Source organism: Pteronotus mesoamericanus, unplaced genomic scaffold (assembly GCF_021234165.1).
Source record: "Pteronotus mesoamericanus isolate MK-2021 breed Mesoamerican mustached bat unplaced genomic scaffold, CSHL_Meso_final contig_164, whole genome shotgun sequence".
NCBI classification, from domain to species: Eukaryota; Metazoa; Chordata; class Mammalia; order Chiroptera; family Mormoopidae; genus Pteronotus; species Pteronotus mesoamericanus.
The window spans coordinates 21,246,296-21,273,472 of NW_026555065.1; the positions used below are offsets into that span (position 1 = coordinate 21,246,296).

A 27,177-nucleotide genomic window follows, 5' to 3' on the forward strand; every position below is an offset into this window, starting at 1 on the left:
TTTGCATGCTAAGTTCTTTTATTGTTTTTGCAAATAGTATTTGTCTAGTTGCCATGTCATTTCTTTTCATTTTCATCATGGCTGAATTGTTCTCTGTGCATATTAGTTGCTCTGATATAACATATTGACTCTTTCTCCTAGTATCTGATACCAGTTCACTTTTTCCTCTGAAAAGAAAACTTTTCTGTTGCCCAGAAAAAAAAAGGAGGGCAGGAGGAGGGAGGTGAAGTTGGTTTCAGCTGAAATAATAAGCAATATTTGTTGTAATTCCTAGTCTCTGAGATTTTGTTCATTATTTTATACCAGGATTCATATCACCTACTCAGCAAGGCTGGGTGGGAGGAGGCTTATGAGGGAGGGATGTGGCTTACTGGTTTAAGTTTCAGTAACCTTCAACTACTCTCCATTTGACACAATACATCTATGAAGATGCTTTTTTTCCACTGCTCAAAACAGTTTTTGAACTCGTCAATTTTGATGACTTTTAGTGCTTCTGCTGTTTTTTGTTTCACCCTTTCCACATCAGCAAAATGTTTCCCTTTGAGGACTTTTTCTCACCCAGGAAAACAAAAAAACAAAGTTGCTCAGGGTGAGATCAGGTCAATATGGAGGGTAAGGCACAGGGGTCATGCCATTTTTAGTCAAAAACTGAACACTCAGCATGGCGTGGGCAGGTATGCTCACCCATCATGAAATGGGCAGATGTATTAAAAGAGTCTTCAAAAAAATTCACTGAAGACAAACATAGCCTCTCACAACAATGCAAGCTGGTACATAGATGAGTTCCTAGAACACTCACCTAGCAGGGGGAAGCCTGTTATACAAGGGGCCTGTCCTCCAGAAGATAAGTCCAGGGTTTTTTGGGGTACCCCCTTGTATACTACTCCATAAACCAAGAAAATCTCCTTCGTAGAGAGTTAGTCCTACTATTCTCATTCCTTACCCTCCTTCTCCCCATTTCCCCCCAGGAGCCATTTCCTTATTCTTCATTCAAAAGAGGGAAAAAAAATCTAACTATCCACTCCTGTGCTTCTCTCTGGTTTTGAGAATACAAGTGAAATCTCAGGGTTTGGTCAATTCACCAGTATGGATTTTGGGGTAGGGCAGAGTAGAAGCTAAACCATGCTGTGTCCCCACCAGCTTGGCTACAGAATTTGTTTCTATCCTGATAATAGTTGTTTATTATTATTATTGTTGTTGTTATTATATATTATTGATTATATTATTACAGTTGTCCCAAATTTCCCACTTTGTTCCCCCACCACCCAGCCCCACTCCACTCTCTCAGGCAATCCCCATCCCATTGTCCATAGGTCCTGTATATGTTCTTTGGCTATTCTATTCCCCATGTCTATTTGGTAACTACCAATTTGTACTTTTCAATCCCTTCATATTTTTCACCTATGTCCACAGATCTCCCTCCCATATGGCAACCATCAAAATGTTCTCTGTATCTCTAACTCTGTTTTTTTTCTACTTGCTGGTTAATTTCATTTTTTAGATTCAGTTGTTGGTAGATATGTATTTATTGCCATGTTATTGTTCATATTTTTTATCTTCTTAAAGAAGACCCTTTAACATTTCAAATAATACTGGTTTGGTGATGGTGAATCCTTTAGTTTTTTCTTCTCTAGGAAGTTCTTTATCTGCCTTTTGATGCTAAATCATAGCTTTGCTGGGTAATCTTGGTTGTAGGTCCTTGCTTTTCATCACTTTGAATATTTCTTGCCAATCCCTTCTTGCCTGCAAAGTTTCTTTTGAGAAATCAGCTGCCTGTCTTATGGGGGCTCCCTTGTATGTAACACTACTTGTCTCTTACTGCTTTTAAGATTCTCTCTTTGTATTTAACCTTTGGCATTTTAATTATGATGTCTTAGAATGGGTCTCTTTGGGTCCATCTTGTTTGGGACTCTCTGTGCTTCCTGGACTTGCATGTCTATTTCCTTCACCAAGTTAGGAAAGTTTTCTTTCATTATTTTTTCAAATAAATTTCCAATTTTTTGCTCTTTCTTGTCTCCTTCCAACACCCCTATTATGAGGATGTTGGTACACTTGAAACTGTCCCAGAGACTCCATACGCTATCCTCATTTATTTGGATTCTTTTTTCTTCTTGCTGTTCTGATTGGTTGCATTTTGCTTCATATTCCAAATTGCTGATTTGATTCCTGGCTTCATCCACTCTACTGTTAATTCCCTGTAGATTGTTCTTTATTTCAATTAGTGTATTGTTCATTTCTGACTGAATCTTTTTTATGCTGTTTAAGCCCTCACTAAGTTTTTTGAGCATCCTTATAACCACTGTTTTGAACTCTGCAACTGATAGATTGCTTTTTTTCATTTTATTTAGTTCTTTTTCTGGAGTTTTGATCTGTTCTTTCACTTGGGCCTGTTTCTTTGTCTCCTTATTTTGGCAGCCTCCCTGAGTTTGTTTTTATGTATTAAGTAGAACTACTATGCCTCCCAGGCTTGATAGAGTGGCTTAATGTAATAGGTGTCCTGTAGGGTCCAGTGGCACAGCCTCCCCTATTACCTAACCTGGGTATTCAAGGTGCACCCACTGTGTGGGCTGTGTACACTCTCTTCCTGTAGTAGAGCCTTGATTGCTGTTAGCACATCCAAAGTCAGTCACCACTTGTGTTCTGTCTGGGGTCACAGAGCATTAACTACAAAGTGACCTGCAGATGACTGCTACTTGTGGCTGGGCTTGGAGATGTTGTCCTGATAACTAGTTTTTGAAGTGCACTGCATTGAGTTATATTTCCTCCTTATTGTTTTATAATTTTTTTTTCTGATTTGACTATCTTTTGCTCATTCTTTGGGAAAATTCTATTCTCCCCTACTCCCTTCTTTTAAACTAAACATATCAGATTAAGAGTAATTCTACTTTAAACCTAAATGAGTGCAGGACCAATTTGTTTTGAGTCTAAAAACGACCATCGGTACACACTAGACCGGTATAGGAAAAGTGGAAGTACAAGCACCAGTTAAGGCTACTATAGTAATCCCTAAACCAAGAGATGGGCCCTGGCCCAACGTGGTGGCTATAAGGATGTAAAGAAAGGGGCAAAAACATTAATGGACTATACTGGACATAAGGATTAAAGGGAACACACAGCTTAAAAATCTTCAGTGGTTTCTGGTTGCTTTTAGGATGAAAAACAAAATTCTTAACAAAACTTATAAATATATACATCTGCCCTCTGCCCATCTCTATAGGTTCTTCCTATTCCACTCATCCCCTGTGTTCATTCCTTTGCTGTCTATGCTCCAGCCACACAGGCATTCTTTCAGGTCCCTAAATGTATCAAGTAGGCATCTTTCTGCTTAAGGTCCTTGACATGCTGTTCCCCTTGCCTGAAACACTCTTTTAATTTTTTTGCTTAGCTTCCTCCTACTTAGCTTTCAAATCTCAACTCAGTTCTTACTTCCTGAGGGATGCCGTCCCTGATCCTCCAAATTAGGCCAGTCCTCCTGTTAATGTGTTTTCATTACACTACTTTTCCTTCATGACACTAATCACAGTATATAATCCACTTATCAAATACATAATTACATATTTGAAAATTATTTACATAGTCAAAAATTATTTCATTAATGCTGCTTTTGCTACTAAATTCTAAACTCTATGAGGACAGAAAAGTCTTTGCTCACAAATGTCTACTGGTTGGGGAGTTACTAGAATAATACTTAATACAAAATACTCAATACAAAATACTCAATTATCCATCAAGAGGGATAATTGAATAAATGATAACTGAACTTATTTTAAAAAGATTTTATTTATTTACTTTTAAAGAGAGGGGAAGGGAGGGAGAAAGAGAGAGAAACATCAATGTGTAAGAGACACATCAATCAGTTGCCTCTAGCATGTCCCCAATCAGGGATCTGACCTGCAATCTAGGCATGTGCCCTGACTAGGAATCGAACTGGTGACCTTTTGGTTCACAGGCTGGCTCTCAATCCACTGAGCCACACCAGTCAGGACGGAACTTTTGATCCTAGGTATGACTAAAAATCTGACAGAAAATTGAGAAAAATAATGAGGGAGTGTCAAGGCAATTCAATGGGAAAGAATTGTCTTTTCAACCAATAATGCTGGGACAACTGGATATTCACATACAAAAAGACAAACTTGGGTCCTTACCTCACACTGTATTAAAAAAAAAACTCAAGATGGATCAGCAAACTAAATGTGAAAGCTAAAACTATAAAAATTTTAGAAAAAAATAGAAAATCTTCAATACTTTGGGCTAGACAGAGATTTCTTAGATACAACACCAAAAGCATAATTCATAAAAAAATTGATAAACTGGACTTCATCAAAATTCACAACTTTTGCACTTCAAAAGATACCATTAAGAAAATGAAAAGACAAGTCACAGACTAAGAGAAATATTTGTAAATCACATATCTGATGAAGGATTTGTATATAGGACATACAAAGAACTCTTACAACTCAGTAAGATGAACAACCTAATAAAAAACTGACAAAATATTTTAATAGCCATTTCAACCACGATATCCAAATGGCATGAAAAGATACTCAATATCATTGGTCATAAGAAAAATGCAAATCAAAACCACAATGAGACACCACTTCATACCCATTATAAAGGCTATAATACGATCACAAAGACAAACAATAATAAATGTTGTTGAGTATGTGGAGAAACCAAAACCCTCATACATTGCTAGTAGAACTATAAAATGATACAACCACTTTGGAAAGCAGTTCGGCAGTTCCTCAAAATGTTAAACAGTTACCTACTACATGACTGAGTAATTCTAACCCCAGATACCTACCACACAAAAGAAATTAAAACACATATCCACACAAAAATAAGTACACAAGTGTTCATAGTAGCATTGTTTAGAATTGCCAAAAAGTGGAAACAACCCAAATGTCTATCAAGTGATAAAGGGACAAACAAAATGTGACATAGTCAAACAATGGAATACTATTCAGCAATAAAAAAGAACCAAGTACTAATACGTACTGCACTGCAGATGAACCTTGAAAACATTATGCTAAAAGAAAGAAGCCAATATGAAAGACCACACCTTGTATGATTCTGTTCATATGAAATGTATAAAAAGGGGCAAATTTGTGGAGATTTGCCTGGGGAATAAGATTAGAAACAGAGATTAGCCATGGTTGCTGTGGCTCGGGGGACTGAGCACCGGCCTGCGAACCAAAGTGTTGCCAGTTCAGTTCCCAGTCAGGGCACCTGCCTGGGATGCAGGCCAGGTCCCCAGTTAAGGGTAGGTGAGAGGCAACCACACATTGATGTTTCTCTCCTTCTCTTTCTCCCTCCCTTTCTCTGAAAATAAATAAAATATTTTTTAAACAAGAAGTTTAAAACAATAAAATAAATAAAATTTTTTTTTAAAAAAGAAACAGGGATTAAATGCAAGTAGCCATGAGGAAACTTACAGGGATGATGAAAATGTTCTAAAACTGACTTATGATGATAGTTATACAACTCAGTAAACATTAAAAATTACTGAATTGTACATTTATAATGTGTGGATTTTATATGCAAATTATACCTCAATGAAGTTCTTTTTTTTTTTTTTTTAAACTTAGGGGAGCTGGGGGGATGAGAATTGGACAGCCAAGATACTGGTTTGAGACTTGTTCAATCTGTTAATGAGATAGCCAAGTGTCCTGGAAAATTAGAAGACTGACAGAGATATTGGACGACAGAGACCCATATTTTGATTTTTGGAGTCACTGAAAAGACATAACAAAGGGACGTTTCTACATGTCTAACTCTGCAGACCTCAAGCCCCCATAAGATGATCTTTACTTGATTAGGTTAATTCTTTTCCCTTTTCAAAGTTCTTCAACAAAGTCTTTATCCATTCCTCCATTTCTTCCACCACCCCATACCTTTTTAATCTGAAGTCTGTGCTCCTTCCTTACCTCTATGTTAAAACTATTCTCTCAACTCACTAATGGTACCTTATTTTCAAAACCAATGATCTTTTCTATGTTCCCCTTCTGTTTAACTTCTCTGTAAGCAGACCTGCCAAACTTCCATTCTTAAAACTCGTCACTTAGCTTCTACAACCTTATACTATTTCTGGTCCTCTTCCCACTTCTCTGCTTCAGTCTTCTTTACCAAACCCTTTCACCAACTACCCCCATTCACATCTTATCAAAGTAAGGGAGAACCTAGGCTCCCAAAATAAAAGAGAATTTAGCTATTTCTTTTTCTCATTTACAAAATTTATTAACCCCAACCACCTTCAAGTCACCATGGTTTCTCATCTTCATTAATTGTCCTTATGATATTTTTCAGGTCTTTGTTCTACTTCCCCATTTACAAAATAAATTCATAGAGTATTAACTTGGCTTTTCTCAGTTATGTAACCACTGAAAGCAATCAATGCAGAATTGTACGTACAATGAATAGAACTCAGTATCTATTTCAGACTCATCAAAAAATTACTGAGATCATCCTAAGTTAATATCTGGGAAGATATTTTGATCCAGCACAGAAGCTGTATTTTAAACATAATTAGAAAACTAAGAACTTTGTGTGATCTTTTCATATATACATTTAAAGTTGTAATAAAGCTTCTTAGAAGTTAATTTATGCCAAGATGACTAATGATATTCAAGCTAAAAATGTTAAAGTTCCATAAAGCAAATTTAAATTCCCCTAGATTTCTAAAATTTGGAATCACAAAGCACAAAACTATACTTAATTAACATCTATAAACACATAGCTCTAGGCTATTTTTTTTTTTGCAAACTATTTGCTTCATTCAAACTTCAGTATCTTCAAAAAATTAGTAATAACTTACCACATCCCAAAGTCCAACTTGCCCAGATTTAGCCCCAGCTGCCACCAAAGTTCTAATTTCTGATGGATGAAGAGCCATAGACAATATTGAACCTTTGGTAACTTTACAAACAGTATCTCCACTAATGACCATGCCGCCTAAATTGGCTTTGTAGCTGAAAAATTAAAAAGTTAAATTTCAGAAGTAGAACCAGTCTTAATTGACAAAGTAAGTAAATGATGAGAATCAAAAAAGAAAAATCACAATTAGTAAATAAATGTGGGAAAATATTCAACGTCCAGGCAACCAAATAAATCAAAGTAAATATGAGATCTGTCCAGAAAAAGTCCAACCATTGTTAATATGATGAATAGTTTGCATGACATGGATGTAACCGGACAGCCAAGGAGAGTGGACTGGAATGCACATGCATGAACAATGACAACTTCACTGTACTATAGTCAGTGGAGGCAGCAGACACCAGTGAGTGAGCATATGTACTGTGTGGCCGTCCCATTCAAAATGATTGAGAGTAGTGCAACAAATCTGCATCAAACTTTGCATTAAGCTTGAACATTCCTCTTTGGAAACTATTCAGATGATTCAGAAAGCTGCAGCTATTACGGGCAACTGGTGACTGGCAGCTTCATCACGACTATGCACCCGTTCATGCATCTGAACTCATGCAGAGCTTTTTGGCAAAACATCAAGTCGCCCAGGTGACTCAGTCCCCATACAGCCCTTATTTGGTTCCCTGAGACTTCAGGATTTTCCCAAAACTAAAATCACCTTTGAAAGGGAAGAGATTTCAGACCCTCAATAAGATTCAGGAAAATACTACTGGGCAGCTGATGGCAATTGAGGGAATTGTGTGAGATCCCAACATGCCTTCTTTGACGGGGATTGAGGTGTCATTGTCCTATGTACAATGTTTCTTGTATCTTACATCTTCTTCAGTAAATGTCTCTTTTTCATAGAACATGGCTGGATATTTTCTGGACAAACCTCATAACAAGGTACTATTTTTCATATGTAAAACCTAGTAGGCTACAAGTTAAACATATACTTTCATACATATTGGTAGTGGCAGAGTAAACTCATGTAAGATTTTCAGAAAAAAAGATTTTGGAAAACAATTCAGTAATGTATAAATTATATCTATAGACATAATTATATACATAATTATATAATATCTGACTCATTAATCCAACTATCCTAAGGAAATAATCTACTATCACACATACATATATACTTCAGCAAACACATGCACACATACAAATACACAAAAATAAATAGAAAACAATTCCAAATACCAAGGGGGTAAGAAGGAGGAGGTTAAGTAAATCCTACCTACTCAATAAAATATTATGCAATTATTCAATGAATTTAAAGACTCTAGTAACATGCAACCACAATGTCAATGAAAAGGCATAATGCAAATTTATATAAACATTAGAACATAACAGTAAAAATGTTTGTGGATTCACTCATTCGTTTATTAAACACTGAATGAATATATATTATGTGCTAGACACTGTTCTGGGAATTGAAATGAAACCCCTGGCATTCATGAACCTTACATCTAGAGGTTTTGCATATGGTAACACTTTAAAGGAAATATACAAAAACAACATGTTTTACGGTGAAAATATTATAAGTAATTTTTTCACCTCATTTTCAAAATTTCCTGTTCTATAGTCTTTATAAATAAAAGATCTCAGAAAATGTAAAGAAAGGCAAGGAATTTTAACTCACCTTTTAATGCTAGGTAATTCCTTCTCAGTGTTTGTGCTACTCTTTGTCTGAAACAATGGTAGAGACCAAAGTACTATGTTAATATATGTACTAAAATTTCCTTAACAGATGATTCTAAAAGCTAAAAGCCCTCCCAAACCAATACCTTGCACATTTCTGCCCAGGTCTGTAGAAATCCTTTAAATAGTTCACTGTTATCATCTCGATTTTCAGGAGTCATTTCTAAAGGCCCAGGAGGTAACAAAGGCTGTTATTTAAAAAAACAAAAAAAAAACAAAACACGCACAGATAAAAGAGTTGATTGTCTTCCTGCCCTATAATGTAGGCTTGAGGTTTTTCACTACTTTCAATACCAACAGGGGTGACATATCATTCACATTCAGAAATAGTTGTTCAATGAATGAATGCCACCTATCCTTGTAATAAAATGTATTCTCATTTAATCCTCTCAGTAGTCCCATGAATGACATACCACATTTTTAAAACACTGGGATGAAATTTAGAGAACTTTTCCATAGTTGCACTACCAATAACTAGTGTTGATGAGAATTGATTCAGATAGTTCAATTTCATAATCAAAGTTGTTATTCTATGGCAGTGTTTTTTAAATCAGAGGTTGTAACTCATGGGTCATGAAATCACTTTAATACACAACAACCAGCAATGTGTTTTAGTGAATGAAAAAAGAATAGAAAATACAGAGGTGCATCACATACAGTAAGGAAGGATAAGTATCATTTCACAAGTTTTATTTTAGTTGTGTGTGTGTATATGTGTTTGTGTAATGAATTCAGTGTAAATATATTTTTTATCATGGGTGGGAGCTTCAAAAAAATTTTAAAGCTACTCTTCCCATAGCACCTTAATTTGCAATTAATGTCTAAAGCTCCAGTCTAATTAATGCTGAATTTATAATGAAGCACTTATATATAAAATATTAAAAACAGTAGGTACTCTTGAGTAAGAAATATAATCTTATTTAGACAATAAATTTAGTAAATAAGACTCTTTCCACTCACTGAAAGTAAAAAATTAAACTATAGCAAAACAACCCATCACTTTTAACACATATTCTTTATTACTAATAACATTAATAAGTACCACTTACTGATTGCTTACTAAGCCTTTAATATTGTACAATGCATGGATCTTTATAGAAACTATTTCATTTAACCATCACAACACCTTGTGGAAATTTCTATTATTGTTGCCATATTAAAAAATGGGGAAACCAGAATTCAAAAAGGTTAAGTAATTTACCCACAACCCCACAGCAGGTAAATCTGCAGAAATATAGAATCCAACCCAGTCTTAATGACTTAGACATATTACTCATTAAACCAGCACTTTTCAACCTCTTTTATCTCATGGCACACATAAACTAATTACTAAAGTTTTGCAGCACACCAAAAAATATATTTTTTACCAATCTGATCCAAAAAAGGTATAATTTTGATTTATTCATAACAATGGCGATTGTTGTGTGGCTTGTTGTCATTTTTTTGACAGTCAAAGGGAAAAAGGTCAGTGCACCTAACTAAATAGTCAGGTATTGCGTGTTTTAAAAATTCTTGTGGCACACCAGTTGAAAATAACAGCATTAAACTATGTAACAGTTATGTCTTAAATTAATAAAGTACAATTTAAACATAATTCAATGACCATTTAGTTAGATTCAAACACTTCAAAATTCAGTATTTTATTGAGTTAGTATATTATAATTTGCACTGTCTTACATTTTCATCTTCTACTACTGTTGGCTGGGTTGGGGTTTCTGGTAATGAAACTCCTAAAGGATCTACATGTTGTAATCGCATTGATCTTCTACATCCAGTCCCATTTTCTCTCTTCTTAGGCTTCTTTCTAAAGTGGGAAAAAACTCATCTTATACTCATAAAACAATTATATGTATTTACTAATATTAAGGAAATAACTTCTAGGAACGTATACATAGATACAGTCATGGTTATAGTTATATATATTTACTAAAATTAAGGAAATAACTTCTGGGAACGTATTTCATGGGTCTAGTCACACATTGCAAAGATGTATGTACATGGCTATACTGATTTTAATTAAAAGTCTGGAAACATAAATGTTCATCATGGGGAGATGAGAGGTGTTAAATAGTGATAAGCATATCTAACAGAATAATTTGCAGCAGTAAAAAAAAAAAATGAAAGATTGTATGGTGATATAAAATGAACTCTTAAGAAGCAAAAACAGCCCTGGCTGGTGTGGCTCAGTAGACTGAGTGCTGGCCTGTGAACCACAGGTTCGCGGGATCGATTCCCAGTTAGAGCACATGCCTGAGTTGCAGGCCAGGTCACCAATAGGGGGTGCTCAAGAGGCAACCCCGCATTGATGTTTCTCTCTCCTTCCCCTCCCTCTAAAAATAAATATTTTTTAAAAAGAAGCAAAAACAAGGCCCAGTATATATCAAAAATGCTTCTATTTACTTTTTTACAAAAAGATTACATACACACATACATTTGTGCATGCTGAGATTACTTATGAAAAAATAAACATGCAATTATTAAGAGTGGTTTCCTCTTGAGGAGGCCTGGCAAACTAAGGTTGAAGATGGGAAAGAGACTTAAATGTTTCATTGTATTCCCTTTCATATAGTTTGTTTTTTTTTCCCATATAGTTTACTTTTTAAAAATCATATATAGGCCCTGGCCATGTGACTCAGTTGGTTGGAATGTTCAGTGTTGTTCAGTGCACCGAATGGTTGCCAGCTGATTCCTGGTCAGGGCACAAGCCTGGGTTACAGGTTCAGTTCCCAGTTGGAGCATGTACAGGAGGCAACAAATGTTTCTCTCTCACATCGATGTTTCTCACTGTCTCTCTCTCTCTCTCTCTCTCTCTCTCTCTCTGTGTGTGTGTGTGTGTGTGTGTGTGTGTGTGTGTGTCTCTCCCTCCCTCTCTCCCTCTATAAAAATCAATGGAAATGTCCTCGAATGAGGAATAAATAAATAAATAAATAAATCATATACAGGTAGAGCAAAATAGATTTACAGTTGTGAGCATGCAAAACAAAGTTTATTCTTGTATTATTATTCATTAGTTATTGTATTATTTTCCATGTGAACTGTAAACCTATTTTTGCCCCACCCTGTATATACTCTACTTTTTTATGCACTATTTTTCATTTTTGAAAAGTAGTTCAGAACTTCTAGCTTTTGATTCCACATGTAGAGATCTTGAAAGTCACGACTCCATCTCATTAAATAAAAATCTAAACAAACTGAAAAATCAACAACTTTTCTAGGATCCATAAGAGTGGCAAGGACACAGTGAAAACCACTGACCTCAATATTGGAGAGCCATAGAGGCAAACACAAGAGTCACAGCTTATTAGAGCAAAGACTCAAAAACAAAAACCACCATGTAAACCAGTGTCTGAACCACCAGGAAAACCTGAACTGTAACTGACCCAATTGCTGAAGGCTCAGTGTGGGTAAGTCTGAGAGTTAAAAACTCCAGAATAATCTACACAAAACCTGCACACGGACGTTTGTAGCAATTTTGTTCATAACTGCCAAAGCTGGGAAACAACCAAGATATCCTTCAGTAGGTGAATGGATAAATAAACTGTGGTACACTCAGAAAATGAAATATTATTTAGTACTAAAAAGGAATGCGCTATCAAGCAATGAAAATACATGGAGGAACCTTAAATGCATATCACTAAGATAAAGAAGCCAGCCAATCGGAAAAGGCTGAATTACAGTATGATCCCAAATATACAACATTCCAGAAAAAGCAGTACTATGGAGACAATAAAAAGATAAGAGCACAGAGGATGTGGGGTGGGGTGGGGTGGAGGAGGGGGGAATGAAAACAATCTGTATTATAAAGGTGGATATGTGTAATTACATATTTGTACAAACTCACAGAATGTACAACACCAAGAGTGATCACTAAGGTAAACTATGGATTTTGGGTGATGATGATGTGTAAATATAAGTTCATCCTAGATACGAATGTACCATTCTGGTGAATGATCCTGATAACGGGGGAAACAATGCATGTGTGGGGGCAGGGGATATGTGGGAACTCTCTGTACCCTTCTCTAAATTTTATCGTGAAATTCAAACTGTTCTGAAAAATATTAAGTCCTTAAAGAAATACCTCAGTGGAGACTCATCCCCCACTGAGTAGGGGGAAAGGAACCATCTGAAGTATACCAGAGCACTCTGTTGGTCTTAACAAGGACTGACCTCAGGAGCAACTAGTTAACCAGAGCCTAACCTGTAGGGTATTATCAGAGCCTAATCAACCTTGGGGAAAGGTTGGAAATATCCAACTCCAGCACATGCCTCCCATCTTCTCACATCTAAGAGGAAAGGGGAAAACTAAAACACTGAAGTTCACAGTCCAGACACGCAGGCTCACTAAAAGACAGAGACCTAATTACAGGAATACAGAATGCTTCCCCTTCCCCTACACCTTACTACCACATTACTAAAGGCCTATTTACAACAGTTCCTTTTTTCCAGTACCTCATATCCAGCTATCAAGAAAAAAAATTCCAAGGGACACTGAAAGGCAAAAAACACAATTTGAAGAAAGAGAACAGTCTTCAGAACCGGATACGACAGGAATGTTGGAAATATCAGACCATGAATTTAAAACAACTGTGATTAATATGCTAAGAGCTCTAATGAATAAACACCATGTAATAAGGAATAGGGCTCTGGCTGGTGTGGCTCAGTGTACTGAGTACTGGCCTGTGAACAGAAAGGTCACTCATTCAATTCCCAATCAGGGCACATGGGTTGCACGTCAGGTCCTCAGGTGGGGGCATGAGAGAGGCCAATCAATGTATCTCTCACAAACAGATGTTTCTCCTCCTCTCTCTCTCCCTCCCTCCCTTCTCCTCTAAAAATAAATAAATAAAATATTTTTAAATGTTTTTAAAAGATAAAGAAAGAAAAGATAGGCAATGTAAGCAGAGAGATAGAAATCCTAAGAATGAAGGAAAAAAAATACTAGAGATTAAAAAAAAAAACAACCTATAATAGAAACGAAGAATGCCTTTGATGGGCTTATTTGTACACTGAGCATGGCTGAGGAAAGAATCTCTGAGCTTGAAGATACCTCAGTAGGATCCCCCAAACTGAAAATCAAGGAAGAAAAAAGACTGGAAAAAAAAATATCCAAGGACTGTGGGATAACTACAAAAGATGTCACATAGGCACAATGGGAATACCAGAAGAAGAGGAGGAGAAAGGAACAGAAGAAAAAGTGGAAAAAATAATAACTAAGACTTTACCAAATTAATGTCAGACATAAAAATACAGATCCAGGAAGCTCAGAGAACATCAAGCAGGATAAATGGCAAATAAAACTAAACCTAGGCAATTCATTTCCAAACAACAGAAAATCAAAGATAAAGAAAAAATCCTGAGAGAAGCCAGAAAAAAAAAAAAGCACCTTACCTACTGAGGAACAAAGCCAAGAATTAAACCCTTCTTCTCAGAAACCATGAAAGCAAGAAGAGTAAACTGAAATATTTAGTGTTGGGAAAGAAAAAAAAGCTCGCCAACCTAAAATTCTGTGCCCTGTGCACCTAAACTATTAAGTCCTTAAAAAGAAAGCAGTTCATTAAAAAAATGTTGGGAAAAGAAAAGCCTCTGAAATTACTTCCAAAAATTCTCATACAAAAGTCTCAACTTTTGTCCATATCAGTTCAAAATAATTAGTACTAGGGAGGGGGGACTGGAGAAAGGTGAAGGATTAGCCAAAAAATATATATGCATAACTCATAAACAGAGACAACAGCAATGACCACTAGAGGGAAGGGGGGATAGAGGAAGGGTGAAGGTGAGCAAAGGGGAAAAATGGGGACATCTGTAATAGTGTCAACAATTTTTTTAAAAGAATTAGTAATAACTATTACTTATTATAAGTATACTATGTGCTAGAAATCGTCCTAAGCACTCAATATCTCAATAAATCTTTAAAAAAAAAAGCCTCAGCATATGCAATAATTTGGGTTCTGAAATTGTTTTAAAAACTATGGTTAAACCCTAGTTTAACCATATCACTAAGTGTGGGTCAGTGGATTGAGCACCAGCCTGCAAACCAAAAAGCCACTGGTTCGATTCCCAGTCAGGGCATACACTTGGGCTGTGGGCCAGGTCCCCGTAGGGGATGCATGAGAGGCAACCACACACCGATGTTTCTCTCTTTCTCCCTCCCTTCCCCTCTGTCTAAAAATAAATAAAATCTTTCAAAATAAATAAAATTTAAAAAATAAAAACTATGGTTAATATATGAGATTCCACCTAGAAAATCCCATTTCTGGAGCAACTCTCATACATAAGCATGTTCAAGGACTGAAGAATGTTCAGAGCAGCCCTCTTCATAATAATAAAAATCTGGAAAAAACTCAACTGTCCATCAAGAGCAGAGCCATAGTACATTCATACAGCACCAGAAATTAATTAAAGCTGTACATATCAACATAAGTGAATTTTTTTTTTACCCTCACTAAGGAAATGTTTATTGATTTCGGAGAGAGGAGAAGGGAGGGAGAGAGGGACAAAAACATTGATGTAAAAGAGAAACATCAATAGGTAACTGACTGGGCACCAAACTGGCAACCTAGGCATGTGTCCTAGTTGGGAATCAAACCTGCGACCTTTCAGCTTACAGGACGATGCTCCAACCAACTGAGGCACAATAGCCAGGGCAACATAAGTGAATTTTAAAACAGAGATATAAATATGAGTACTGCTATAAGCTGATAAATCAAAACTGAAAATTGTCTCTGATACGCCAATGTTGCAGGTTCTATAGCTGGTGAGGCACATACAAATTCAACCAGGAATGCATAAGTGGGTGGAATAACAAGTTGATGTTTCTCTCTTTCTCTCATGCGCGCGCGCTCTCTCTCTCTCTCTCTCTCTCTCTCAAATCAACAAATAATTTTTTAAATCATTAAAAAAACTTGAAATCAAGTTTGCCAAATTTCAAAAGCTATGCTCTTTCCTGTATGTTATATAACTTCCATTCTACCAACTTGATACTAATACCTATACCACAGTGGTCCCATAAGATTTTAATGGAGCTGAAAAATTCCTATTGCCTAGCCTAGTGACATCATAGTAGTCATAAAATTAAAGCACAAGGCATTACTGTCTTGTGCCTGTCCCAGACTACTGATTGCTATCAAACTAGAAATGCCTGGGGCACTCACAAGACCCCAGTGACCTTCCCAGATATCTCCCCTTTCTAAACCAACCCTGCAACTGGATCTACTCTTACAATGATTGCAAAATGCTCTTCAGCAATAATCAGTAGGAAACTCTGAAGAAAAAACAAGAGTCCATTACTTACAAGCCCTGAAGCGTTCAAGGCATGCCCAGGGCATACAGCCAGGTCAAGGGTAGAGAGAACAAAAGCCTAGGGTTCTGTTTTTATTGGTGTTGAGGGTGGGAGCCTAGGGTTTAAGCTTAGAGTTTTATGGGCTTACTCTTTTTTGGTGAATTTAAAACTAAAGAGTGGAAATTTAAAGCATCAGAAGAGGAGAGGAGGAAGAAAACAAGGAGCCCAAACAGCTAGTTATCAGAGTCAACCAAGATCTCTAAAATTGCCTCAGTTTGGGGAGGTGGCCTGGCTCTTTATCTAGTGGCTGGAAATGTATCTACTCTAGATAGCCTTCCTTAAAGCCAGATGCCTCTTTGAAATGACTGTCTCCTTGAAGTGGGTGTCTAGGCAATCAAAGCCTAAGTCAGTTGTTTGCATTAAAAAAAAAAAAAAGCCTACTGTCAGGGCTTATACTACAATTATGGGTTTGTGGTAGTGCTTGTAAACAAACTTCCTGTGCTGCCAGTAATATAAAAGTATAACATACAATTTCAGTAGTAGGCTATACCACCTAGGTTTGTGAAAGTGTATTCGATGATGTTCACACAACAATGACAAAATCACCTAAAGGCAAATTTGAGAACATATCTTTGCTAATGAAAAAAACATGCAAATGTAAAGCTGTTAATCAGCTGACAACATAACCAGTGCTATTGCTTTGCAGGGTTAATCATGTTCCTCTTAAAACATTTCACATTCACAAATATATGAGTATGATTAAGTTTAGCTTGTCTCAAGCTAATTGACCTATATTAAAATCAAACCAATTAAAGTGATGTTATATTTCATTAGCATTAGCACTAAACAAATGATATAATGATGCCAAGATTTTTAGTTTCTTCATTTATACATAAGCACTGCTAAAATACAGTAAATAGAACTTAAGCTAAGGAATCCTGGAGTTCAAATCCTGAAGCTTCCACTTTTGAGCTATTTTGATTTTAAGCAAATTATCTCTTGAGCCTTTTCTCTACCTTGTAAAATGGATATATTACCTCCCACATTTGGTTGTTATGAGAATTAAATAAGAGAGGACAAAATGTGTAGGTCATTGTACTATATTTTATAGATGTTCAATAAATATTAATTTCCTTCCTTTATTCTTGGAATGGAAAAGAAAAAAACAAGTTGAGAGGCAAAAAGATAACCAGAAAAATTGAAGGAAAGTAGAAAAATCTTTAAGAATAATAGTTTTCTAGGCAAAAATAAGAATAATTTAGAGAAAATAAAGATTTTCCTTCATTAGCAGCAACAGTATTAAATATAAATAAAATCAGCTCACAAGATTCTATTTTCTCTATATTCCTTTGATAAAGATGAGAATTTTAATTATTAAAAGGCAGTATTTCCTCAGAAATCCTATATGAGTTAAAATTACATTACAGAGTTTCTAATCTATTACTTATTTTACTATATTGAACCACTTTTTCAAATTATAAAACAATTCAGCAATATGTCACAGAGCCAACAATGTAAATATCTTTTACCTTTTGTATTCAGGAGGCTGTCTCTTTGTTATCATTTCACGGAGTCTTGCAGCTGACTGCAAAATACACAAAATATACACATAAAAATAGTATCTTAGAATTACACAACTTACCTTTTAAAATATTAAGTATCTCCTACTATATCCACATAAACTAAGATCTATACAGAAAATAAAGATCCTTAAAAATATGATACCTGCTCTTGGTCATAGACAGTAGACAAATATACTCTCAATAATAAAAGCAAGTATGTAATGTTATTAAAGCACTGACAGTCTGATGCCTTGAACTAGGTTGCTAATGAGTTTACATGATTAAACATTAAACATTTAATCAAATACACCATTACAAATTAAAAGATTTAACTTCTACTAAGACAATCATACTTTAATATTTTCTAGAAAAGTTATAGGTTATAAGTCAAATCATAACTTCTATTAATTAAAATCAAAATTAGAGATAGTTTATCTAAATTTATGAATTTTCATTAACATGTATATAATTTAGTCATATAAAGTTATATTAACTCACCCTCCCTCTCCTCAAGATACAAATAATGGTATTTGGAGAATTCAAGTAATCATTTAATAAAGCCAAGGGTTTGATGTCTTTTGGGTCAAAATAGCTATTCTCTCACACACAGAAGTTTTCCCCCCAGTGTAAAGACACCTATGTAAAATACACATTTAATATAATGATCATAAAATATTATCTTACAACTAACACTCCTTATACAAGATATATTCCCACTATTCTTAGAGTTTAAGATCTAAAAAAAGTTTTAAAAAGCTTGTCTTCTGTTTTGGCTACCACACATTCTTCAACCCATCCCTCCCACTTCTTCTTCATCCTTTAGTTAAAGAAACAACTTAGAACATACCCTGTTTCTTTGAATCCAAGACAAGCTTTCATAAGATATCATTATTTTATGTACCACCAAAGCAGGGGGATAGTTGCCAGCTATGGTTTTAAGATGCTGATTTCAAAAATATTAAAATGAAAAAAGGCTTGGAATCAATAAAATATGGTAATCTCTATTAACTGTAAAACTTGCCCCTAATTTTACCCTCTCTCCTATCTATGATACTATGAGTATTTTATTGACCTGCTAGCAAGAGGAATGGCATCTTTGTTTTAATTAGGAACTCCACACAAACCTTAGACAGTTGAAGTGAAGCGAAAAAGTTTGCATTTTCTGATATGTTCTTCAGCCTCTTCTGTTCATATGGTGATAATCCTGAAAAATCATCCTATGAAATTACAACAAAAAGAGTCCATTACTTTATATAATCCATAGCAAAAGCACCTCACAAAACTAGGTGTTAAATTCTCTGCATGTATAATTTCCTTCAAATTACACATACTGTATTCATTTCATGATATCTTACCAAATAGCACATAATCTTTGTTTTATTAGATATTGAGAGAAAGAGTTTGATGTGGGATAATCACAGATATTTATATGGCTTCCCAATTAAATAACAAGTGATTTGATATCAGAAGTCAAGTAGTGTAACCTAAGAGCAAATTATTTCCTACTGGCAATTAATTATACCATTACTGAAAGTTATCCTTTTATTAAACAAAACAAGAACTCAAAAATAAAAATTTCAATTCATTGAAAGTGTTAAGGAAATTTAGAAAGAACCACCAAAAAAAAAAAAAGGGGGGGGAATAAACAAATGAGCAGAAGACAATATGACTACAAAAGTCATCTTGAAGGTCCAAATCCAATAGTTGGAGCAGGGGGCAGGAAATAAATGGAGAGAAAATAATCAGAGAAACAATACAAGAAAGTTTCTCAAAACTAAAGGTAGGCATTTCCAGATTAAAAGAGCCCAATGAGTATTAAAGAATTAAGGAATTTAAAAAAGACCCCATCACGAAATTCCTTAACACCTGAGATAAGTGAGATAAGGTCCTAAAAGCTTGCAGAAGGAAAAAAGATCACAAAGAACCATGGATCAGAATGGCTCTAACTTCTCAATGTTAAGGGAAGCTAAAAAACAATGGAGCAATATGTTAAAAATTCTAAGAAAAAATTAAATTATTTTCAAATGACAAGTCTAAATCCAATTAAGCCATCAATCAAATATAAAAGATAAGGACTTTTCAGACTCAAAAACTACCTCTCTTACACCTTTTCTCAGGAAGTTGTTATTGGATTGGCCAAAAAGCTTGTTTGTTTCCGTAAGATGGCTCTAGTAGCACTTAATTGTCTTTCTCACCCATTACCTACCCAAAAACTTGCAACATGAAAGACAAAGACGAAGCAAACAACATCAGAAAAAATGGGCTCTCAAAATAAACATACTCTAGGAAACAAATTTAAAATAAAAACTCCACTATCTTCAGAGACATTTGAGACATTACTGCACTATAAAACAAGAAAGAGATGCTATGTTAAAAAAAAAAGGAAAAAAATAATTTGAATTAAAAATATGCATGATGCCAAAAACTCAAACTGTATTTTTCACCAGAAAAACTGGGTTAAGGGTACATGAGGCCTCTCTGTACAAGTTCTGCAATAGTAGGGGTCTCTTCTGGCCCCTTGTATTCAACACTGAGGTAGAGGTTCTAGCGAGGACAATTAGGCTAAAAAAATAAATAAATAAATAACATCCAGATTGGAAAGGAAAAAATTAAACTATCTTCACTGCAGATAACATAATTTTATGTATTAAGAATCCTAAAGAATCCACACCAAAAAATATTAGAATAAACGAACTCAGCAAAGTGGCAAGGTATAAGGTCAATATACAAAAATCAGTTGTATTTCTATACACCAGAAATGAACAATCAGAAAATAAAAGAGAACAATATCATTCAGAATAACATCAAAAATAATATATTTTGGAAAAAATTTAACCAAAGAAATGCAAGGCTCATACACTGAAAACTACAAAATACTGAAGAAAGTTAAAGACAATGTAAATAAATGGAAAGACATCCCATGCTCATAAATTGGAAGGCTTAATACTGTTAATATTGCAATACTTGCCAAACTGATCTACGAAGTCAATGCAAGCTCTATCAAAATTTTAAATGTCATTTTGGCAGAAATGAACAAGCTGACCTTAAAATTCATATAGATATGAAAGGCCCTAAAATAGCCACAACAATACTGAAAAAGAAAAATCAAGTTGTAAGACTCAACAATCCTGGTTTCAAAACTTATTACAAAGCAACAGTAATTAAAACAGTGTGGTACTGGCATAAAGATGGGCATATAGTGGGCTGGCCAAAAAGTCTGTATGGTTTTTTCCATAAAAGACACATGTTTTCATTTTCAGCAATAACTTTATTGATTTGGATATTCTGAGTATGTCGGCTATTTCCCACAGGGTATAATGTTAATTGTTCTCAAGTAATGTCTCAATTTGATCACTATCGACTTCTCTACCTAACCATGGATCATGGTCCAGTGAGAAATTGCCAGCACAAGACTTCTCAAACCACTTTTGACATATTCGATCAGTCATAGCATCTTCTCCATACACTGCACGAATCTTTTTTTTTGGTTTTCGGTTGTATTTTTACCTTTCTTGAAATAATAAAGCATAATATGCCAAAAATGTTGTGTATTTTCTTCCATCTTCAATATTAAAATGGCTAAATAAAAATTCACCAATTTTGATTTTTTTTTCAATGCACACTGATATGACAGCTGTCACATAATACAATCTAACAAAATTGTTTTAAATGAAATGAAATACAACAAAGTACTACTAGAGCCATCTTATGAAAAGAAACAAACGAACTTTTTTGGCCAACCCAACAGATCAATGGAATAAAACTGAGAATCTAAAAATAAACTGATAGCCCTGACAAATGTGGCTTAATTGGTTTGGCCTCCACCTGCAAAGTGAAAGGTCATAGGTTGGATTCCTGTGGGGCATGTGCAAGAGGCAATGGATGGGTATCTCTTTCACATTGATGTTTCTCTCCCTCTTTCCCCCTCCCTCCTACATCTCCAAAAATAAATAAAATCTTTAAAATAAATAAATAACAATAAAATTAAAAATAAACCTATATGCCTATGGTGAATTTATTTTCAACAAGGGAGTCAAGATCATTCAATGGGAAAGAACAATCTTACCAACAAATGGTTCTGGAACAAATAAGTACCACATGTAAAAGTATGAATCTGGAGCTCTACTTCGTATCATATGTAAAAATCACCTCAAGCCCTGGCCAGAGTCGCTCAGCTGGTTGGAGCATCATCCCATACACCAAGAGGCTGGGGGCTCAATTCCCCACCAGGGCTCATACCGAGGTTGTGTGTTGGATCCCGAGTCCAGGCACATATGGGAGGCTACCAGTTGATATATCTCATTACATCAATATTTCTCTTTCTCTCTCTTTCTTTCTCTCTCTCTCCCCCCATCTCTCTCTAAAATCAATAATAATATTTTTTAAAATAACTCAAAATGTATCAAAGACCTAAATGTAAGAGCTAAAATTATTAAATTCTTAGAAGGAAACATAGGTATGAATCTTCATAACCCTGAGTTAGGCAATGGTTATTTATTTATTTTAATCCTCACCTAAACATATGTTTATTGATTTTGGAGGGGTGGTGAGAGAGAAAAACACTGTTGTGAAAGAGGAACATTGATTGGCTGCCTCCCATATGCTCCCAGACCAGGGGACTGAATCCGCAACCTCGGTATGTATCCTGACCAGGGATAGAACCTGCAATCTCTTGGTGTATAAATGATGCCCCAACCAACTGAGCCACCGGACCAAGGCTAGGCAAGGGTTTTTAAGATATGACAACAAAGCACCAAAGACTGTACTTAAATTTTTTTAATTTTAATTAAAATTAAACATTAATTTTTAATTTTAATTAAAGTAAAAATTTTTGTATGTCAAAGGACATTATAAAGAAAGTGAAAAGACAATCCACATAATGAGAGAAAAATATTTGCAAATAATGTATCTAATAAGGATCAAGTGTCCAGAATATACAAAGAACTCTTACAATTCAACAACATAAAAAACTGAATTAACTGAATTTTTTAAATGGACAGAGAACTTGTATAGATATTTCTCCAAAGAACAAATGGCCAATAAACACATGTAAAGATATTCAACATGATTAGTCATTAGGAAAATGCAAATCTAAGCCACAATGATATACCCCTTCACATCCACTATGAAAACTATAATCAAAAAGGGAAACAATTGACATTATGTTAGGTGAAATAAGCCAGTCACAAATACCATATGATTCCACTTAATTAGGCACCTATAGAAAGCAAACTCAAAGAGACAGAAAATAGAATGGTATTTGCCAGGACCTGGCAGGAGGCAGGAAATGGAAAATTGTTTAATGGGTATAGAGTTTCGGTTTTGCAAGATTAAAAGAATTCTGGAGATTGGTTTCACAACAGTGTAAATATACTTAACACTACGGAACTGCACACTTAAAAATGGCTGCCCTGGCTAGGTGGCTCAGTAGGTTGGAGCATTGTCCCAAATACCAAAATGTTGAGGGTTCTATCCCCAGTCGGGGCATGTACAAGAGCCATCCAACCAATGTTTCTCTCTCACATCAATGTTTTTCTCTCTCCTTCCCCTCTCTTTAAAGATCAGTGAAAACATTCTCAGGTAAGGATTTTTTTTAAAAATGATTAAGATGGGGGCCCAGGCAGCTATTAGAGCAGGGTCCAGATACTCCAAGGTTACATCCCTGGTCAGGTCATATTTAAAAAAAAAAAAAAAAAAAATCAATCAATGAATGCATAAATAAGTGGAACAAATCAATGTTTCTCTCTCCCTTCCCCTCTCTCTAAAAATCAAATATTAAAAACAAATTTTAATGGTTAAGATTTTGCATTGTTTATTTTACCACAATTAAAGTTTAATTTTTAAAAAAGATAAAAAAATAACAAGTATGGGTAAGCGTGTAAAGAAAGTGGACTCTTCATACATTGCTAGTGGGTGTGTAAAAACAGCGCAGCCAGTTTGGAAAATAGTTTGACAGTTCCTCCGAAAGTTAGAGTTACCATATGCCCCCCAAATAATCATTATTTGGTATATATTTAAGAGAATGGAAAACACATGTTCACCCAAAATCTCGTGAGCAAGCGCTCACAAGAGTTATTCATAATCGTGAAAAGGTGGAAACAACCCAAAAGTCAATCAACTGATGAACAAAATATGGTATATCCATACAATAGACTATTATTCGAATACCAATACATGCTACAACATGAACTGTGATAACATTATGCTAAATGAAAGAAGCCAGACACAAAAAGCTAGAAATTGTATGATTTCATTTATATGAAATGTCCAGAATAGGCAAATCTAAACATGGAAAGTAGATAAGCGGTTTCCAGGACTGAGGTAGGGAGGAGGCGGGGTGGGTAGAGACTGGTAATGGGAATAAGGTTTCTTTTTGGAGTGATGACAATATTCTAAAACTGCGTAGTAGTGATAGTTGCACAAACCTGTACATACACTAAAAACCACTGAAATGAATACTTTTAAATAGTAAATTTTACTTTTGTGAATTATATCTCAATTTAAAAACATGCTTTATGACCGAAAACAGGTATCTGCATTGTCTCAAAGTATCTTCCTCAAAATATTTAGTAATTACAAAGGAAAAAAAATATTAAGTTTACATTGGAGAATGCTGGCAGACTCCACTTTAGCCAAGTGATCATGGTCAACATCACCAGTAAAATATATCAATATCATGTACACCCTGATAGATGCACCAAAGAGGACACATTAATTTCTGTGGTATCCTTCCCAAAATTGCAAAGCCTTAATCAAATTATGAGAAAATAGAAGACAAACTCAAACTGAGGGACAGTATAAAAAATGACTGTCCAGTAATCCTCAAAAGTGTCAAAGTCATGAAAGACTAAAGAACTGTCGTAGATTGGAAGAGACTACTGGGTCATGACAACTAAATGCACTGTGTGATCCTGGACTGAATACTGGAACAGAAAAAGAACATTAGTGGGAGAAAAACATGTGAAATTGCTATAAATTCTGTACTTTATTTAATAGTATACCAAGGTTAATTTCTTAGTTTGATATATATTCTATGATTATGTACAATGTTAACATAAGAGGAAGCTGGGTGAAAGATATATGGAAATTCTCTGTAATATTTCTGCAACTCTTCTCTAAGTCTAAAATTTGCTCAAAATTTTAAAAAATTAACTGTTAAGAAATAAACTTAAAATATTTAATACAAGAGCTGAGAGAAAATTTAGCAAATTTTTCCATAAAATAGAATAAGATTCTAGACTTTAAAGCCAAGATTTGCTTGTGATATGGCAAAAACCTACCTTCATTTGGAAAGATTAATAAGCTTATACACTAAACACTGTTCCTAAAGCATGGTACCACAAAGCCTTAGTCATCTCGCTCCAAAAAGATAATTAATTAATGAAAGGAAAGAGAACAAGAGAATGCAATGTTGTTTAAAAGATGTTAGACCTTTCAGTTTGTCCTAAGAAATAGTATGCTGAGCACTTATGCCTCTTGCTTATCTCTAGTACTCACTACCTCATGTTCTAACTTCTGACTCTATTTCTTTACATCAAACTAAAAGCTGCTTTATATGAGCCTCGTATGCTCAGAATCTTACAGTATAAGAAGCTAATCTAGTGGTTCTCAATGTGCAGTTCAGGACCAAAAGTATCAGTGTCTATGGGAAACCACGTTAGACATGCAAATTCTATACCCACTACCAAATTTCTGAATCAGAAATTCTGGTGGTGGGAGCCCTGCAATGGAGTTTTAACAAGCCTTCTAATTCTAATACAGGCTGAAATTTGAGAACCACGGATTTTATACAATCCCCTCAATGTAGAAGTGATCTGCATAAAAGCACAAGATTTCTTAGAAGTGGCCATGCCTAAAACTTGGGCTTCCAACCCCCCCAGCTCGCCCTCCCCACTCCAATGTACTTAGGATTTAAGCTACACTGTCCCAGCATAGGTCCTAGTTCTTACCTTTGGGACAATAAAGCATAAATTGAATTCCTATTTCATAACAACACACCTCAATTATCCTATCTCCCTTTCCCTACCATCACTTTCTGTTTTAGTTCCACCAAGTTTTGCATAAAACTTGTCCCTTTAAATGAAGTACAGCACTCCTGATAGACAATAAAGCCAAAAGAATTAGATGCCTAATTTCTTAAACTGATTCAAACTCTTATTTTAAGGAGAGCTAATAGATTTTCTCATGTAACTCATCATTTGTCTCCTTTTTGTGTTTAATGGAAATATTATTCAACACATCAATGCAACCAATTAATGGTGATTTTCATACCATGACATCAAGGGTTACTCAATGCCCTATGTCCCACAGGTCAAACTTCTTTTGGTATACTGTACATAAATAAACATGTAAAGGTAAACAAGACGCCATGAAGTATGAGTAAACTCAAAAATAAATGCAATATACTGATAGAAAAGGGGAAGCAGAGTGAGGATTAACTCAATCCTCTCCTTAACAAATCAAAACCAAGAGCAAAATTAACCCAAGAAACTTCTCTGTTAAACATTTATAAAATTTCAACTAAACTTAAATTAGGAAAAATAATTTCTTTGAGCTAGAGAGACCCTTGATAAACTTAGCTTATCAGAACTTCAATTTTTAAAATAAGAAAAATTTGGATAAGTAGTAATTAAACTCTTACCAGGCCTGAGGTGCTATCTTCATCACTCTCTCCATCCTGACTGCCTTCCATATCAACACTGAGGATCACGGTATCCAAAGTGCTCACATGTTGTCGTTTGCTATTTCCGGCATGAACATCTACGGATGATTTTTGCAGAGTGGATTCTGCCTTAGAAGATGTGGTGACTTTTGTCTTTGGAAGTAAAATCTTTGTGAAAGTTTTCTTTATTTCAGTCTTCTTACATTTCTTACATGCCACTTCATTGTTAGAATTCTTATGTAATAGGGATTTGGGGATCTTAAATTCACCTGGCTTGTAATCACTGAGTGAAAAGCGGACAAGACATACCTTAGGTGTTTTTTCTAAAACTGTAGTCTGTAATGGTCTCAAAGATTCATAAGAGATGTTCTGGTTTTCTTTATATTCATTCATCTATTCAGACCAATAAAAGAAAAGTAAGTATTAGAATCCCAGGTCCCATGCCTTTTCTTACAGAGCTGTCTAAATTAATCTAATTCCTCTAATTCCTAATTCCTAATGACAGCATAAATCCAAACTGATAGTCTATAAGCAAATTTTTTCCATCCAAAATCTAGATACCAAATTCATTAATCCAAATAGAATTATTCATTATACGGGAGACATTTCTTGCCCATGAGTCTAACAGACCAATAATAATAATGACTACAATCTGTAACTGAGGAGTCTACCCTGTCAGCTTCTAAGTAACTGTAATTGTTCCCAGAGGGGAAAGCTGACATTACTGCTGCAAAAGCAAAAGTAGAGTCCTGATTCCACACTGCCACAATTTCGGGGGCTGACAAGGACCTTTCTCCACGCTGAACGTCTCGATTCCGTAGAGGACAACCAGAACAGGGATGCGACTTCTCTTTCGAAGCAAGCCCGGAAAAGCCCATACGGCGAAATCCCCCAGAGGAGGAAAATAGTTTGGAGTAGGGAATTGCGGAACGCCAGCTCCTGGTGCCGGGCAGACCGCTCACGAAGACTGCAGTAAGAGCAAACCCGAAAGCGACAAGCCGTCTCTCACCTTCTGGAGTAGCTGTCTGGAGCCCGCCTTCTCCTCGGCCGCTGCGCACAACCCGGAC

General features: G+C 35.3%; 1 protein-coding gene across 1 annotated transcript in view; it reads right to left on the reverse strand.

Moving 5' to 3' along the window:
- WDR76 (WD repeat domain 76) overlaps nt 1–26,503 on the reverse strand; it is a 44,382-nt gene extending 17,879 nt beyond the window's left edge. Inside the window, exons 1-7 of the mRNA XM_054565484.1 lie at nt 26,090–26,503; nt 18,573–18,665; nt 17,416–17,471; nt 10,285–10,411; nt 8,694–8,795; nt 8,549–8,589; nt 6,815–6,968 (exon numbers count right to left, since the gene is read on the reverse strand). Of these exons, the coding sequence (XP_054421459.1) occupies nt 6,815–6,968; nt 8,549–8,589; nt 8,694–8,795; nt 10,285–10,411; nt 17,416–17,471; nt 18,573–18,665; nt 26,090–26,503 (987 nt within the window). The remainder of the gene's footprint in view (nt 1–6,814; nt 6,969–8,548; nt 8,590–8,693; nt 8,796–10,284; nt 10,412–17,415; nt 17,472–18,572; nt 18,666–26,089) is intronic.
- Between the last annotated feature and the right edge of the window lie 674 nt (nt 26,504–27,177).